Source organism: Brachyhypopomus gauderio, unplaced genomic scaffold (assembly GCF_052324685.1).
Source record: "Brachyhypopomus gauderio isolate BG-103 unplaced genomic scaffold, BGAUD_0.2 sc43, whole genome shotgun sequence".
Lineage (NCBI taxonomy): Eukaryota > Metazoa > Chordata > Actinopteri > Gymnotiformes > Hypopomidae > Brachyhypopomus > Brachyhypopomus gauderio.
The window spans coordinates 10,001-26,300 of record NW_027506869.1 but is presented as its reverse complement, the minus strand read 5'-3'; the positions used below and the strand labels follow the sequence as shown (position 1 = coordinate 26,300).

The 16,300-nt window shown below is 43.7% G+C and overlaps 2 protein-coding genes across 2 annotated transcripts in view; one reads left to right on the top strand and one right to left on the bottom strand.

Annotated features, from left to right (window-relative positions):
• The window catches only part of LOC143486040 (uncharacterized), a 149,777-nt gene extending 141,167 nt beyond the window's left edge, over positions 1 to 8,610 (top strand). The window contains exons 30-43 of the mRNA XM_076985820.1: positions 870 to 975; positions 3,129 to 3,364; positions 3,851 to 3,976; positions 4,245 to 4,371; positions 4,749 to 4,917; positions 5,003 to 5,215; positions 5,434 to 5,551; positions 5,749 to 5,854; positions 6,162 to 6,397; positions 6,872 to 7,030; positions 7,299 to 7,425; positions 7,628 to 7,797; positions 7,883 to 8,038; positions 8,296 to 8,610. Coding sequence (XP_076841935.1) covers positions 870 to 975; positions 3,129 to 3,364; positions 3,851 to 3,976; positions 4,245 to 4,371; positions 4,749 to 4,917; positions 5,003 to 5,215; positions 5,434 to 5,551; positions 5,749 to 5,854; positions 6,162 to 6,397; positions 6,872 to 7,030; positions 7,299 to 7,425; positions 7,628 to 7,663 — 1,759 coding nt within the window. The 3' untranslated portion in view covers positions 7,664 to 7,797; positions 7,883 to 8,038; positions 8,296 to 8,610. The remainder of the gene's footprint in view (positions 1 to 869; positions 976 to 3,128; positions 3,365 to 3,850; positions 3,977 to 4,244; positions 4,372 to 4,748; positions 4,918 to 5,002; positions 5,216 to 5,433; positions 5,552 to 5,748; positions 5,855 to 6,161; positions 6,398 to 6,871; positions 7,031 to 7,298; positions 7,426 to 7,627; positions 7,798 to 7,882; positions 8,039 to 8,295) is intronic.
• A 3,358-nt stretch (positions 8,611 to 11,968) lies between these two features.
• Positions 11,969 to 16,300, bottom strand: part of LOC143486043 (uncharacterized) — a 7,436-nt gene continuing 3,104 nt past the window's right edge. The window contains exons 7-9 of the mRNA XM_076985824.1: positions 14,916 to 15,054; positions 14,683 to 14,729; positions 11,969 to 13,466 (exon numbers count right to left, since the gene is read on the bottom strand). Coding sequence (XP_076841939.1) covers positions 13,443 to 13,466; positions 14,683 to 14,729; positions 14,916 to 15,054 — 210 coding nt within the window. The 3' untranslated portion in view covers positions 11,969 to 13,442. The remainder of the gene's footprint in view (positions 13,467 to 14,682; positions 14,730 to 14,915; positions 15,055 to 16,300) is intronic.

Genomic DNA, 16,300 nt, shown 5'->3' with positions numbered 1-16,300 from the left:
CCCCAAACCTTCTGGCCGAGAGCCTCTCCGTGCCTTCAGGCCTGCCAAAGGTGAGCTCACTCTTTTGATCTCCTGGAAATTGCATCCAAATCATTTGCTGCACCACCAACAACAAAAAAAGTTAAAAAAAAGTATTAAAAAAAGTAAAAACTGCTTTGAAAGCCCTATACTACAAACAAAAAGGCCCTGCTGATCCTCTTGTACATTGCTATGCCTGCACCCATGGACATGTTTTTCTGCACCATGAAGAAACCACTATGAAACCAGAAGTTATATTTGGGATTTTTGATGGAGTACGTGTTAATATGTATTGTGCTTTTCAGGATCTCAAGTGCAACGCACCAGGGCGTCCCCTGCTGAGGACATGTGTGAAGGAGTAGTTGGCAGAGGTTGGAATTGATTTGCTGTTAACACTGCATTACACAACAATGTTTTAAATCTAGTTCTCCATGTTGAATAATGTTTTGCAGTCTTCAAGCTGATTTGAACCCAAGTTGAGCTGGTAGCCCTAAAAGTCCTAGTCAGTTTGTTTGGGTTCTTTTATTCCTCTCTAGATGAACTCAAACCAGGAACTCCCAGGAAGGATCCCCACGAGCAGCAGACTTTAGGGCCCTTCTCCAAACCAGACCTTGCTCTCGCTCAGAGCTTCAGACTGCTTAGCTCTGATGACTGGTAAGTCACACCTGCAAAATTCTGAAGCATTTGGCTAGGGCAGGTTAAACAGCAAGTCATTTATGGTGTTCTGCATATATGGTAAGTATGCATGTATTTAGAGAAGTTTTTTCCTCTTTGTCCCTTTTCTTGTAGCATTTTTTTCTTTCAGTAGCCGATGGTTACAGTGTGTGTCTATGTCCAATATCTTCATACAGGGAGAAGAAAATTGAAGGATTGATGTCCATCCGTAGATTGGCTCAATATCATGCTGATGTGCTTGGCAGCAGGCTTCATGATGTCTGCATTATTCTTATTCAAGAGGTAAGCCACTAGATTTGCTGACTGTGTATCTGTCTGAATTCTAAAATTGGCAGACACCATCAGCATGTACATATTACAGGTGATGTTGCTGACAAAGTCAGCCAATTTTAGTCAGAGTTAGCATGGTACTTTGAAATTCCTTTTTTATAAAAACATTTCTCATTTAATTGAAATTCAGATGGCATATCTAACTAATTAGTGATTAAGGTTGTAGCGGATACATATGTTAGTTTATGGATTATGAACGGGGCACCATCCTGATTGCTCAGGAACCAGTATTGTGATAACGGAGTGAGGTGGAATATGGTTTGATCAGTCTCATTACTAAAGGGTTAAGTTCTGGTTCCGCGCAGTGACCTAATACCATCGACCAAAATATGCATTTACCACCGTGACCAGATGAATAAATGTCCACATTTATTAAATGGTTAATGTTACAATTGATACAAAGCATATGAATGATTTGGCTCAAATGGAAATTAAATCTATATGTGAATTTCCTAATCTAAACCAAGGATATAATAGTGAACAACAAAGAATATAAAATTAAACAATAACAGCGAATGATAGTTATCGACGGTCATGAGGTTTAAATGGATTATATGACTATCCTTAAGCTTGCCTAACTAGCGTAGGACCCAGTGACGGACACAAGGTCTTTAGAGAGAGAATAGAAAAGAAGAAAGAGGAAGTTTGGGCAGGTTAATGGCAACAGTATTTACTATTTTGGACTCCGGGAGAGATAGAAGCTGGCAACCCCAAAACAGCACATGAACTGAGCGTCTTACTTCGAAGAAGAGGCGTGGTTATGCGGACCAACCGGTGCGCGTTCACGGTTCGTTCCTTCAGGCAGCTGAGGTCTGCGGAGCAGGTCACGTGAGACGGCTCGAGTCGCGGAAACTCGAGTCGCGGAGGGCGCAGACAAACTTGTACAGATACTTGACTGAGAAAGAAGATGAGCTTGACTTGAACGACTAGACGAAATAAAAGTACTTTTGACGACGAAACGTAGAATAAAGAAAATAAAATAAAATAAAGAAGAATCTTCTGTGGGACTCGGTGAGAGCTTTAGTTGCGGTCTCTTGGCATCGCTCTACTGGACACTGCGGTGTTCGGCGTGAGTCCAGCAAACAGTCGCGATGGTTAGTAAACTATTCCTAAATAAATTGTCTTACATACTCTGCCTAAACAAGAATTCATTTGGTTCTATTAGTCTACACATTGAGCCATTCTCAATTTCCACTTTTGGACAACAAATGACACACAATGCACAGACAGGCATGAATGTGAGGTCACCTAAGCACACATGAGAATGATTACATTCGATGAGTAACATACAAACTAATACATAGATATGCATCAATGTGGTGTTTTTATACAGTAACACATATTCTAATAAGATCATTTAATACTGAATACATGAAAGATCATAAGTTGTGTCTTTGTCAACCACATGGCACAGTGTTCACATTTAAATGGTCTTGTGGTCCTTTGTTCTTAAGGCTGGAAAGCTGAATACTGGTTTCAAGAATAATTAATTTTTCTTTGTATGGAAGGTAGTCAAGTTCGGTGTCTCTAGACTGCATTAGCCGAGCTGGTTCCTGTAGGCTGAATCCCAATTCTGTGTACAGTTCAGATTTGGAGTTACAGAGATCTCTGAAATATTTGTATCTTCAGCTCTGGATTATAACACAGGACGTAGAGTGGGTTTAAACTGTGGGCAATCAGATAAGGTTGGAATTTAGAGTTTTATAGTCCTTCCTGACTGTGGTCCCAGTGTCCTCCGACGAAGGTTGGTTTTGACCAGCCTCTCTTAGATGGCCTCTCTCCCAAGCTCAGGAGATCATAAGGTCAGCATTGTAGGCTTTTGGGAGGTAAACACCATTGTGGATGTGGGTCCTTTGGGGCCTGTTGCTGTTGTAAAGAATCAGTGTTTATCTTTACATACCATCAAAGAAATCTGGGTGAGTCAGTCGCTCAGTTCTAGGCAAAGGATTCCCTTTTGGGTGTCACAGTGAAATTGCGTTTAGCTGTCTCCGATACAAGGTATTTAGGCCTACATAACACATTGCAGTGGTGGATTATACTTATTACGATGGCGGTGGCAGTGTTGGATGTGGCTGAAACAAGCTGGAACGTCGTCTTTCCTGCAGGTGCTGCACCTGCGCTCTGCCGTGTCCCGCATGGCTGTGGTGTCCTTGAGGGAGTTGTACTCCAGCCTGCAAAAAGGGATGGACCAGGAAGTGGAGGCTACAGCTAAGGTCCTCCTCCACAAAGCAGCGGAGTCCAATGGCTTCATCAGGCAGGACGTGGACACAGCTCTGGACAGCATGGTGCAGAACTGCACCCCCATTCGGAGCATGAACGCCCTTCTCGCTGGAGGACTCTGGTCAGTTAGCCTGCAGTGAGCTTTAAACTGTGGCTTTCAGATAGCAACAACAGGCACAAGAAGCTAACACAGCACTGATTTTGGCTGCTGTTTTTACTTCTCCATTGTTCTTTCAAAATATTGCCCTGGCCTATATCAATATTTTTAGTTATTTATCCTCTTAAATATTATTTTTATTGCGTTCCATCTCCGCTCTGCTGATTCAAACTGCCCTTCACACCTCTTAAAGAATAGGCTAGTTAGCTAGCTTACAGAGGACATACAAACATTTTCTGTTTAAAAAACTACATATGTAAACTAACTGGTGCAAACTAAGCCATCGAATAGAATATGTTCATTTGATTGTGCATGTAGATCACACATAAGGGTATTAAGTTTCTTTATAGAAGCTAAAAGTTGTACTGTATACATTGATTGGATGGATTAATAGTTATTACCTTCTTTTTTTGAATGCCCTAATTTTTTTCCTTCTGTTTTCCTCAAAAGTCATCTGAATGCTGCAGTAAGAAAGTGTACTGCTCGGCACTTGGCTACTTTGGTAGAGAAGATTGGTGCAGAGCGAATTATTCCTGCAGTCTCCAAGTTGGCACAGGACTCTTCCCAAGAAACCAGGTTAGTACTGTGATCAGAACGAGAATTCTACAAAGCTTGTTCAGTTTCCCAGATAGTAATCTTTTGCTGATTCATTTACTCTCCTAATCTGATACTCTGAAGTCAGCAAATGCTGGTAAATTGCAGAGTAATAGAAGGACTATTGTGTTTTCTAGACACAGACGTCCTTGTAAAATTGTGTGCTGTAAGATAAATGGTCGGTGTGCTGTGAGTATTGGATCCCTCACTCACGGTTCTCTCCTGTTTTGGGGTCTGTTCCTCGTCTCAGGCGCTTGGGCCGGCGTATGCTGCTGTTCCTGTCCTCCCACCATGACTTTGATAAGATGGTGGAAAAGTACATCCCTGCCAAAGACCTGGCAACCATCAGGGACACTGTCCTCACTCTGAAATCCAAGGTGGAGATTCATGTTTGGATACATGATGAGGAATTTTTATCCCATTCAGCTACTATGCCCCATGTTTACTCACTAAACAAAGCATATTCACAAAACCTTTAGGTGAAACAGACTGCAATAAAAAAAAACATCTAAACTGTGATGGTAGACATATATTGTAAACAAATACTAAAGTACAGGGCAGTGCGTGGCACCACACATTGTATTTACAGTAAGGCATGCACAGTGTAGTCCCAGACCCAGTAGTTAAAGGACAGAGCATGGTTCAAAATGAACCGGCTTGAAACCTTTGGGATAGAATCAAAGTATGAAGCAACATGTGGACTTCAATATCATCACTCCATGTTTTGTGGTGATTCGTACGTGTGTGTTCCCAGGAGAGGACAAAGGTGTCTAGGATTCCAAGATATAAGATGCGTCAGCCTCGTCTGGAGCAGCAAGAAGCTCCAGCCGCACAGGCGGAGCGGCAGAACACGCAGCGAATGAAGCGCAGCCTTAGGCACACGGTGAGGGACGTGAGCCCAGACGACGCGGCACCTCTGAAAGGTAACGGCTGACCTCGACAAACGCTCCCCTGCTGTTTCCTGAGAACCTTACCTTACCGCTTACCCGTGAATCTCCTTCCCATCAGACCTGCAGCTGAACAGTTGTCTTCCAGCCCAGACTAAGACTGGTGTCCTCCTGGATGATTTGCCTTCGAGCCCCAGCAACGCACGCACCCCCAGAAGTCCCGTCAAAAGTTTGAGTCCTCCGCTTCATCCCAGCCCCCCCACGGCTGTCCCTACTACAAACATGCTGCCACGACGCAGACGAGCTATCAGACTGATCAGACCACGTGACTCTGGTGAGTGTTGCCTGCTCTTCAGCGCTTCATGTGTGATCACTGCACTTGCATGTAAATTGCTTTGCTGTTAACACTGCATTACACAACAATGTTTTAAATCTAGTTCACCACATTGAATAATGTTTTGCAGTCAGTCTTCAAGCTGATTTGAACCAAAGTTGAGCTGGTAGACCTAAAAGTCCTAGTCAGTTTGTTTGGGTTCTGGTATTCCTCTCTAGATGAACTCAAACCAGGAACTCCCACGAAGGATCCCCACGAGCAGCAGACTTTACGGCCCTTCTCCAATCCAGACCTCGCTCTCGCTCAGAGCTTCAGACTGCTTAGCTCTGATGACTGGTAAGTCACACCTGCAAAATTCTGAAGCATTTGGCTAGGGCAGGTTAAACAGCAAGTCATTTATGGTGTTCTGCATATATGGTAAGTATGCATGTATTTAGAGAAGTTTTTTCCTCTTTGTCCCTTTTCTTGTAGCATTTTTTTCTTTCAGTAGCCGATGGTTACAGTGTGTGTCTATGTCCAATATCTTCATACAGGGAGAAGAAAATTGAAGGGTTGATGTTCATCCGTAGATTGGCTCAGAATCACTCTGATGTGCTTGGCAGCAGGCGTCATGATGTCTGTATTATTCTTATTCAAGAGGTAAGCCACTACATTTGCTGACTGTGTATCTGTCTGAATTCTAAAATTGGCAGACACCATCAGCATGTACACATTACAGGTGATGTTGCTGACAAAGTCAAGTCAGAGTTAGCGTAGTACTTTGAAATTCCTTTTTTATAAAAACATTTCTCATCTAATTGAAATTCAGATGGCATATCTAACTGTAATTAGTGATTAAGGTATTTCCGCCTACATAACACATTGCAGTGTTGGATTATACTTATTACGATGGCGGTGGCAGTGTTAGATGTGGCTGAAACGAGCTGGAACGTCGTCTTTCCTGCAGGTGCGGAACCTGCGCTCTGCCGTGTCCCGCATGGCGGTGGTGTCCTTGAGGGAGTTGTACTCCAGCCTGCAGAAAGGGATGGACCAGGAAGTGGAGGCTACAGCTAAGGTCCTCCTCCACAAAGCAGCGGAGTCCAATGCCTTCATCAGGCAGGACGTGGACACAGCTCTGGACAGCATGGTGCAGAACTGCACCCCCATTCGGAGCATGAACGCCCTTCTCGCTGGAGGACTCTGGTCAGTTAGCATGCAGTGAGCTTTAAACTGTGGCTTTCAGATAGCAACAACAGTCACAAGAAGCTAACACAGCACTGATTTTGGCTGCTGTTTTTACTTCTCCATTGTTCTTTCAAAATATTGCCCTGGCCTATAATCAATATTTTTAGTTATTTATCCTCTTAGAAATTCTTTTTATTGCGTTCCACCTCCGCTCTGCTGATCCAAACTGCCCTTCACACTGCTTAAAGAATAGGCTAGTTAGCTAGCGCACAGAGGACATACAAACATTTTCTGTTTCAAAAATACAGATGGACACTAACTGGTGCAAACTAAGCCATCAAATAGAATATGATCATTTGATTGTGCACTTAGATCATTAAGTTTCTTTATAGAAGCTAAAAGTTGTACTGTATACATTGATTGGATGGATTAATAGTTATTACCTTCTTTTTTTGAATGCCCTAATTTTTTTCCTTCTGTTTTCCTCAAAAGTCATCTGAATGCTGCAGTAAGAAAGTGTACTGCTCGGCACTTGGCTACTTTGGTAGAGAAGATTGGTGCTGGCCGCTTATTGTCTGGGGCGAAAGACGTCACAGCGCGAATTATTCCTGCAGTCTCCAAGTTGGCACAGGACGCTTCCCAAGAAACCAGGTTAGTACTGGGATCAGAACGAGAATTCTACAAAGCTTATTCAGTTTCCCAGATAGTAATCTTTTGCTGATTCTTTTAGTCTCCTAGTCTGATACTCTGAAGTCAGCAAATGCTGGTAAATTGCAGAGTAATAGAAGGACTATCGTGTTTTCTAGACACAGACGTCCTTGTAAAATTGTGTGCTGTAAGATAAATGGTCGGTGTGCTGTGAGTATTGGATCCCTCACTCACGGTTCTCTCCTGTTTTGGGGTCTGTTCCTCGACTCAGGTGCTTTGGCCGGCGTATGCTGCTGTTCCTGTCCTCCCACCATGACTTTGATAAGATGGTGGAAAAGTGCATCCCTGCCAAAGACCTGGCAACCATCAGGAACACTGTCCACACTCTGAAATCCAAGGTAGCGATTCATGTTTGGATACATGATGAGGGTTTTTTATCCCATTCAGCCACTATGCCCCATGTTTACTCACTAAACAAAGCTCATTCACAAAACTTTTAAAGCTTGAAACTTTTGGGATAGAATCAAAGTATGAAGCAACATGTGGACTTCAATATCATCACTCCATGTTTTGTGGTGATTTGTATGTATGTATTCCCAGGAGAGGACAAAGGTGTCTAGGAATGCGAAGAGATAAGATGTGTCAGCCTCGTCTGGAGCAACAAGAAGCTCCAGCCGCATAGTCGGAGCGGCAGAACACGCAGCGAATGAAGCGCAGCCTTAGGCACACGGTGAGGGACGTGAGCCCAGACGACGCGGCACCTCTGAAAGGTAACGGCTGACCTCGGCAAATGCTCCTCTGCTGTTTCCTGAGAACCTTACCTTACCGCTTATCCGTGAACCTCCTTCCCATCAGACCTGCAGGAACGTCGTCTTTCCTGCAGGTGCGGAACCTGCGCTCTGTCGTGTCCCGCATGGCGGTGGTGTCCTTGAGGACTTCAGGGAGCGCATTGATCAGCTGGTGGCCGACTGCAAGGACAACCCATATATGGTCATGGGCAACATGTTCCCGGTAACTCATTTGAACTGAATTGATTTTGAATGTTTTCAGCAACTTTCAGAAGTGATCTGTATGGGGGGGTCATACGTTGGAGAACATTAAATGCTGGCACATCTGAAGAAATATCAAAAGCTCAGATGCTCCAGAGTAGAGGGAGGGCAGTCATGTCCATTGTTAGTGTGAGCTTGTTTTACAATGTATGTGAAGATTTCACCCAAGTGTATCCTTGATTTATTTATCTTTGTTCCTTTTAAATGTTCTTTTTATAGAGCTGGTTAGGGAACTCTACCCCTGCAAGCCACAACTGGTTGAGCAGAAGGTGCTCCCTCTGCTCTGGTACCTCCTGGGGACCTCCAGCAACAGTGGTACGGTCCACGGCAGGGGTGGAAGCGTGAGGGGTCCACTGTCCACCTATGCCAAGCCCTTCATGCCCACATGGGTCTGGCACTGCTGGACTGCGCTGGTTACCAATCTTCCAATATCCGCAAGAGCCTAAACGAGTTTGTGAAGAACCTCCCGATCACCTGAGAGCTGCCAGCCAGACCTCCAGACCAAAATAAAGCCCAACATGGATTCTACTTGAAGATGGAGATGTTTGTGCATTTCTTACTGTGCCTGCACTTTAAATGAAAGAGAGAGGAAGAAAGTCAAATGTTTTTAACATTTTGAATTAGCAGAAAGCTAAATCCTTAAACTCAGAAGTCCTTTTAAATAAGGAGCACAGATTTTAGCGAATCACATCAGGTTTAACATGCACTTTGAAATACTAACACTTGTCATGGTGACTAGATATATATTGTTCTATGATTGTTTTTTTCTGTTGACATATTCTGAGGTAACTGTGCAGAATGTAATTTGCAGTTACCTCAGAATATGTCAACAGAGAATAACAATCACAGAACAATATATATCTATAGTCACCATGACAAGTGTCATATATATATATATATATATATATATATATATATATATTAGTGGTGGGACTTTAACGTGTTAATTTCGATTAATTAATTACAGGAAAATTAACGAACTAAAAAGATTAACGCATGAGACACTTTTGCACCGTGGAATGTTTCTCGGTGCACGAGTTCAAGACATACAGATTATATGGATGTACAATAAGATGAGCATGGTGGAGATGACTGAAGAGGCTACGCTGGTGGATGGGAAATTTAAATATAAGAAACTTCCAGATGGAAGTACAAACACAAATAGTGTTATTTGCACTTTATGCAGGAAGGAGTTCGCTTATCACAGGAGCACTTCCACCCTTCGTTACCACCTCAACGCAAAACATGTTACGCGCAGGTCAGTAATGATAACTTGGCTGCTAAATGTATTCCTAGTACGAGCAGTGTTGCCAGTCAACACTCGACCACATGTTGGGGTTCAAATCAGAGGTGGGGACTCGAGTCACATAACTTGGACTAGAGTCAGACTCGAGTCATTAATATTAAGACTTTTGACTTGACTTGAAAAAATATTCAGAGACTTAGGGCGTACTCACACTAGGCATGGTTTGCTGGTTCCGTGCTGGGGCCCGGTTATCCCCCCTCCCCACTCCCCCTCTGGCCTGCACTCACACTGGCTTCAGCAACCCGGCCCGAGCACGGTTACGTCATCACAACGCCACTTTATTTGGAAAAAAAGCGCGCTCGCACAACACTATGGAGTTCACGATTCTCTTTTTATTGTATTTTTGGAGTCGTTTTGGGAGTGCAGAAACACGGTGCAAGCACAGATTTATCGATAATTTAACACAACGATTGTCTGCTAATCGCTTTGCCGCTATGACTGTTTAACGTGAGCATCGCATCACTGACGTCATGTTTGAGTTCCAGCGAAATGAACCAATCACACGAGGCACCAAGCGGGCCCGGGCACGGATAGCGCTCACACTAGAAGCGAACCGTTCCCGAGTCCACATGAATCGTGCCCTGGCCCACCTCTTCAAGCGGGCCCGAGCACGGTTAACTGATCCGGGCCCGGGCATGGTTGGAGCGCTCACACTAGCCAAGTGAACCGTGCTTCAGGCAGGCAACCGGGCCCGGATCACAGAGCCTAGTGTGAGTACGCCCTTAGACTTGACTTGGACTTTTACACCAATAACTTGGGACTTGAATTGGACTTGAACCTGTTTACTTGCAAAGACTTGATTTTTTTTACCCCAAATCTAAATTTTAAAACGCATATTAATATTTATAAAGTGCGCCCCATTCATTTCATTTCCGTCCTTCTGACGCAGACCTGTGTTACACCAGATTCTGTGACCGTCGAGTTTTGTGACCACAGGGGGCGCTATTTCACAGTTTCTGTTCAGAGGCACAAACGCTTTACGAATGCTACGTAAACTACGCTGATGCACTTTCTTTACTCGTTTTGTTGGTGTCCACGAGCCAAAATATGACAGATGTTTATATTTACATTTTATCGTCTCTTAATTACGTAAACAAGATTTACCATCCCCTCACCATTGCAGCCAACAAAGAAATCATGAATGGGATGTACAGGTGAGCCTTTTTAACTGGGGCAATTCTGACGGCAGCCATCAGAATATGTGACCCCACTGAATCTCCAGGTAACAATAGTACACTGTGAGCCCACAATAACAGAAAACAATGAAAAAATAACCCTAACCTTTTATTAGTCTATATTTAAACATTTTATCCAAATGTTTAGAATAACCATTCGTAATGACAGCATCTTGCTTACGATGAAGCTTGCTATTTTCGTGTAAAATGATGTAACGAAACATTCTTGTTTAAGTACATTTATGTAATTAGGAGAAGATAAAATGTAAACGATCTGTCATCTTTTGGCTGGCGGACACCAACAAAACGAGTAAAGAAACGCATCAGCGTAGCATTCGTAAAGCGTTGATGCCTGTAAAAAAAAAGACTCGAAAGGACTTGAAATTCCAAGTTTCAGACTTGGGACTTGACTTGATGGTTGCCTGTCTTGACTCGAGACTTGACTTGAGTTGACTGTCTTTGCTTGAGACTTGACTCGGGACTTGAGGATAAAGACTTGGACTTATTTGAGACTTGCAAAACACTGACTTGGTCCCACCTCTGGTTCAAATTAGGAAACAAAATGTCAGAGTCCATGTCGGACAAATTGACCAATTCACTGTCGAGATGGATTGTTGTGGACTGTAGACCGCTCTCTGTTGTCGAAGGCTTAAGTAAGACGTGGCGAGTTTAAACGCCTCCGCTGTTCGGTGTCGAGCGCTACGGTTTATGTAGGAGTGCTGCAAATTGCGTCAACTGATGCAAGTTACGAACTGCCATCCAGAAAGACAATGTTGAAGAAAATGCAGCAGCTGTATGATGAGGAAAGGGAAGTAAAACAGGTTATTGTGAAGAGCGTAATGTGGCTCTGACTGGGGATCACTGGACCTCTGTTAGCAACAAGAATTATCTTGGTGTGACAGCTCATATTATAGATGATGAATGGAAGATCCAGTCATTTGCTTTGAACATGCAGAAGACACTTCTAGGCACTATGGAGATGCCTGTGTAGAGGACTTTATCGCTGTGGCAGAGGCCTGGGAAATTAAAAAAATCTAATATGGTATTTAAAACATCTTCTGATTTACTTCTTATTCTTACTATATCCTAAGCAAAACTCCCAAAATTAAACTATATTTTTGGTCAGAATTTTCAGTGTTCTGAATACTGTTTGCTCTGTTTTCTGCACTCATCTATTGGTCTATGTAGTAGACTGGTGGAAAAATAAACAAGATGTTGAGGTTTATGCTTATGTTCATTGATTCATTCATCATTCAAACTTAAATTAATATTTCTCATGTTAAATACTGAAATGCGATTAATTTCAATTAATTAATTACAACGCTTCAAATTAATTCGATTAATTTTTTTAATCGTGTCCCACCCCTAATATATATATATAATAAAATAAATAGAAGGTCTTTGACATTTACATTCCAAGTGGCGTATGCAGCAGTAGGTAAACATACTGTATGTGCAAAGTGAATGTATGAGGAATCTGGTGTAATTAGGATTAAAGTGAATGTATACAATGAATTATAAATATAATGTGCAAATGTAACAGGAGTGCAAATTGAGTGAGCGTTAGACTACAGTGATGGGTGTAGAAATAGTTAATCTCAGTTTAGAGTTCTTTGTTGAACTTGAGTGTTGTTGTTGATTTTGAAATGTGTCTTGTTTATTAAGGATAAAAGAGTGGAAGAGCAGGGAGTGAGTTGATCCTCCTGACTGCCTGGTGAACAAAGCTGTCCCTCTGCTTACTGGTTCTGGCTTGTAGACTTCGTAGTCTCCTCCCTGATGGCAGTAGGTTGAAGTAGCTGTACATGGGGTGTGTCTGATCACCCGCTATGTTTAGGGCCTTTAGAGTGAGGCGGGAGTTGTGAAGGTCTTGTAGAGAAGGGAGTGGTGCCCACGATCCTCTCAGCTGCTCTCACAATGTGCTGGAGGGACTTGCGACAGGATGCTGTGCAGGTGCCGTACCACACTGTGATGCAGCTGGTCATGACGCTCTCGATGGCTCCCCTATAGAAGGTGCACATGATGGAGGATGGAGCACTGGCTCTTCTCAGCTTGCAGAGAAAGTACAGGCGCTGGTACTTTCTTGGCTAGAGATGTGGTGTTCTTACTCCAGGACAGGTCCTCTGAGATGTCTACACCCAGGAACTTGGTGCTGCTCACTTTCTCCACAGCAGTACCATTGATGTTCAGAGGAGCATGCTGGGAGGGCAATTTCCTGAAGTCCACAACTATCTCCTTTGTCTTTTCCACATTCAGAGATAGGTTGTTGTGACCACACCCCCCGGCCAGGCGGCTCACCTCACTTCTGTAATTTGTCTCGTCGTCGTTGTTGTTGATGAGACCCACCACAGTTGTATCATCCTCAAACTTAAAGAAGAAGTTGGAGCTGTATGTTGGTGTGCAGTCGTGTGTCAGCAGAGTGAATAGAAGGGGGCTCAGTACGCATCCTTGAGGCACCCCTGTGTTAAGCACGATGGTACTGGATGAGTTGCTGCCGACCCGTACTGCCTGTGGTCTCCCAATCAGAAAGTCTAACAGCCAGTTACACATTTGGAGGCTCAGTCAAAACCATTAAAAGAAAATGGCATTAAATACAAAACTAAACGACATTAAATATTTACAGAAGAAAATCCTTTTTTTAACCGCAGCAATTACTAGTTTAAAAGTTCTTTTATATCCCTTGAGCAAAATCTATATTTTATGATCAGTGTGCAAATTCATTTTTCAGTGTGCAAATTTGTGTCTGTAGAACTGCATCAGAGTACCTTTTAACAGGCAAGAAGACAAGCAAGAATATTTGTGAAAGCCATTTATGTACATATTAAGTCAGCGTGCTGACTGATCCTCAGTGGAGTCCATCCAGGGGGAGGGGCCTGCTGACTGACCACTCACTGGGCATCCAGGGTGATTTCCTAGTAGAGGAATGAAAGAATGAGTTTCCAAGGAATCAGGGCACAACCAAAGGGCTCCATACCAACACCTATACGCATGCTATCTGTGAACAGCGGTGCGGTGTGATGGTCCGGCTCTCGGAGTGCAGCCAAACTTATATGGACATGCACGATCCACTGAAGTTAGAACCAAAGATGTGAAGAAGGTGGTCAGGCACTGTTTCTTTGCTAAGTGAGCTGTACGGAAGCCAGGGTTGTGTGTGTGTGTGTGTGTGTGTGTGTGTGAGGAATCTCAGGAATTCACATGCTGTGAATGTCATGCAAAAACAAAGAAAAACACCCCCTCATGCACGCACACACACACACACACACACACACACACACACACACACACACACACACTACTCAAAGGCCTTCTAGCCCCAAAATGCTGCCATAATTAGACTATAACAGAAAAGTTACACACGAGATGTCACTAATAATGCCATCATACTCCACGTCTGTTCCATATATGCTACATGTATTTAACACATACCCTACCCACTACATCTCAACTAGAGTTGCTGTATACAGCTGTATAACTGTACACTTCGTACTATAGAGCAGTGGTTCCCAAAGTGGGGGGCGCGCCCCCTAGGTGGGGGGTGCGGAGCTTGGAAGTAAAACGTGCACATGTGTCAATATTAGGGATGCACCGATTCCGATATTAATATCTGAAAAAATTCTAGATCGGGTATCGGGGACAATGTGACCGATCCATAAAAACAGATCAATTCAGTCAAATTCTATGCTTGTATTGCTTGCTTTTCGGAGTTAGTTCAACCTTAAATATCCGCTCTGACCCAGATAGAAGTGAACTTGGACAGTTAACAGGCGAGTGAAACACGAAGCACACAGAGGAGAGGTGAATCACTGACTCGTACTCGCGCTGGTGCTATTCCACTTAGTCCGTTTATTTGCTGGTTGACCAAAATAATCCTGGGCTCCAGCACTACTTGACTGTTCATACATAAAGTGGTGAGTTGCCCAAAGCTCATTGAATGTGTTACTTACAGAAATGAAATAAAGATAAAAATAAAGAGCAGTGGTCTGAGTCGGTCTACGGCAGAAAGCTGAGCGGCTTCTCTGGGGTGAAGAGTCTCTGTAGGGGTGAGGGGCTTCTATAGGGGTGAGGTGTCATGTAGGGGTGAAAGGTCATGTAGGTGTGAGGGGTCACAGTGGCAGAGCACAAACTCACCTCCAGGTTTTCTCTGGCTTTCTTCAGCACCCCGTGAGTCATGGACACTAAGAGGAGAGAGGAGTTAGTAAGGCTGTGCACAACACCAGACTGGAGGCAAACACTAAACTCCTTCAGTGTGGGTGGGTGCTGTCTGCAGGTCAATGAGGACCTTCATGGCCTCTCTAGGCGATTTTAGGTGTGTGTGTGTGTGTGTGTGTGTGTGTGTGTGTGTGTGTGTGTGTGTTCCGTACATTGGTCGATGATGATGTGTTCCATGCCTTCTCGAAGCTGGTTGGTGGATCGCAGTCGTTTGACTGCTCCTGTGAGCATCCGCTCCTGCTGAGACAGCCAGCTCTGTAATCGAGACACCTCACTCCTCAACACCTCCTCCTGTACCAGGGGCACATGGGGGGCAATTAGTCTTATATAAACAGAAGCTACCTACAGTTGTTATCAAATTTATTCAACCCCCACTGAAATAAAGTGTTTTGGCCAGTTTGACATTGATTTTGATCATTTCAGTCATCTTATTTACAATTATATCAAAGAGGCACTTATAAATTAGACAAACATAACATAATATTTATGATGGAATAACCACAAATGTCTTTACTGTGCTCACATCATTATCAGTTTTATTCAACCCCCTAGTGACATTATTTTTTAGTACTTAGTACAACATCCTTTTCCAGTTATGACAGCTTTCAAGCGTGAAGCATAGCTTGACACAAGTGTCTTGCAGCGACCTATGGGTATCTTAGCCCATTCTTCATGGGCAAAAGCCTCCAGTTCAGTCACATTCTTAGGCTTGCGCACTGCAACTGCCTTCTTTAGGTCCCACCAGAGGTTCTCAATTGGATTTAAGTCTGGTGATTGCGATGGCCACTCTAGAATGTTCCAGCCTTTCATGTTCAACCATGCTCTAGTGGACTTGGATGTGTGCTTCGGATCATTGTCCTGTTGGAAGGTCCAACGTCTCCCAAGCCGCAGGTTTGTGACTGACTCCATCACATTTTCCTCCAAGATCTCCTGGTACTGAAGGGAATTCATGGTACCCTGCACACGTTGAAGCTTTCCTGTACCATTAGAAGCAAAACAGCCCCAAAGCATAATTGACCCCCCGCCATGCTTCACAGTAGGCAAGGTGTTCTTTTGTTCATAAGCCTGGTTCTTCCTTCTCCAAACATAGCGCTGGTCCATTGTCCCAAACAGTTCTAATTTAGTTTCATCTGACCACAGTACACTGTTCCAAAACCTTTGTGGCTTGTCCACATGACTTTTGGCATACTGCAGTCGACTTTTCTTGTTCTTTGGAGTCAGCAAGGGGGTGCGTCTGGGCGTTCTGGCATGGAGGTCTTCGTTATGCAGTGCGCGCCTTATTGTCTGAGCTGAAACTTCAGTGCCCACATCTGACAGGTCTTTTTTCAGTTCCTTAGCAGTCACGCGGGGATTTTTCTCCACATTACGCTTCAGGTAGCGCACAGCAGTCGCGGTCAGGATCTTCTTTCTGCCACGACCAGGTAACGTTTCCACTGTGCCCTTTAACTTGAACTTGCGAATGATACTTCCGATAGTGTCTCTTGGAATATTTAACAACTTCGCATACTTTTTATATCCATTGCCATTCTTGTGAAGA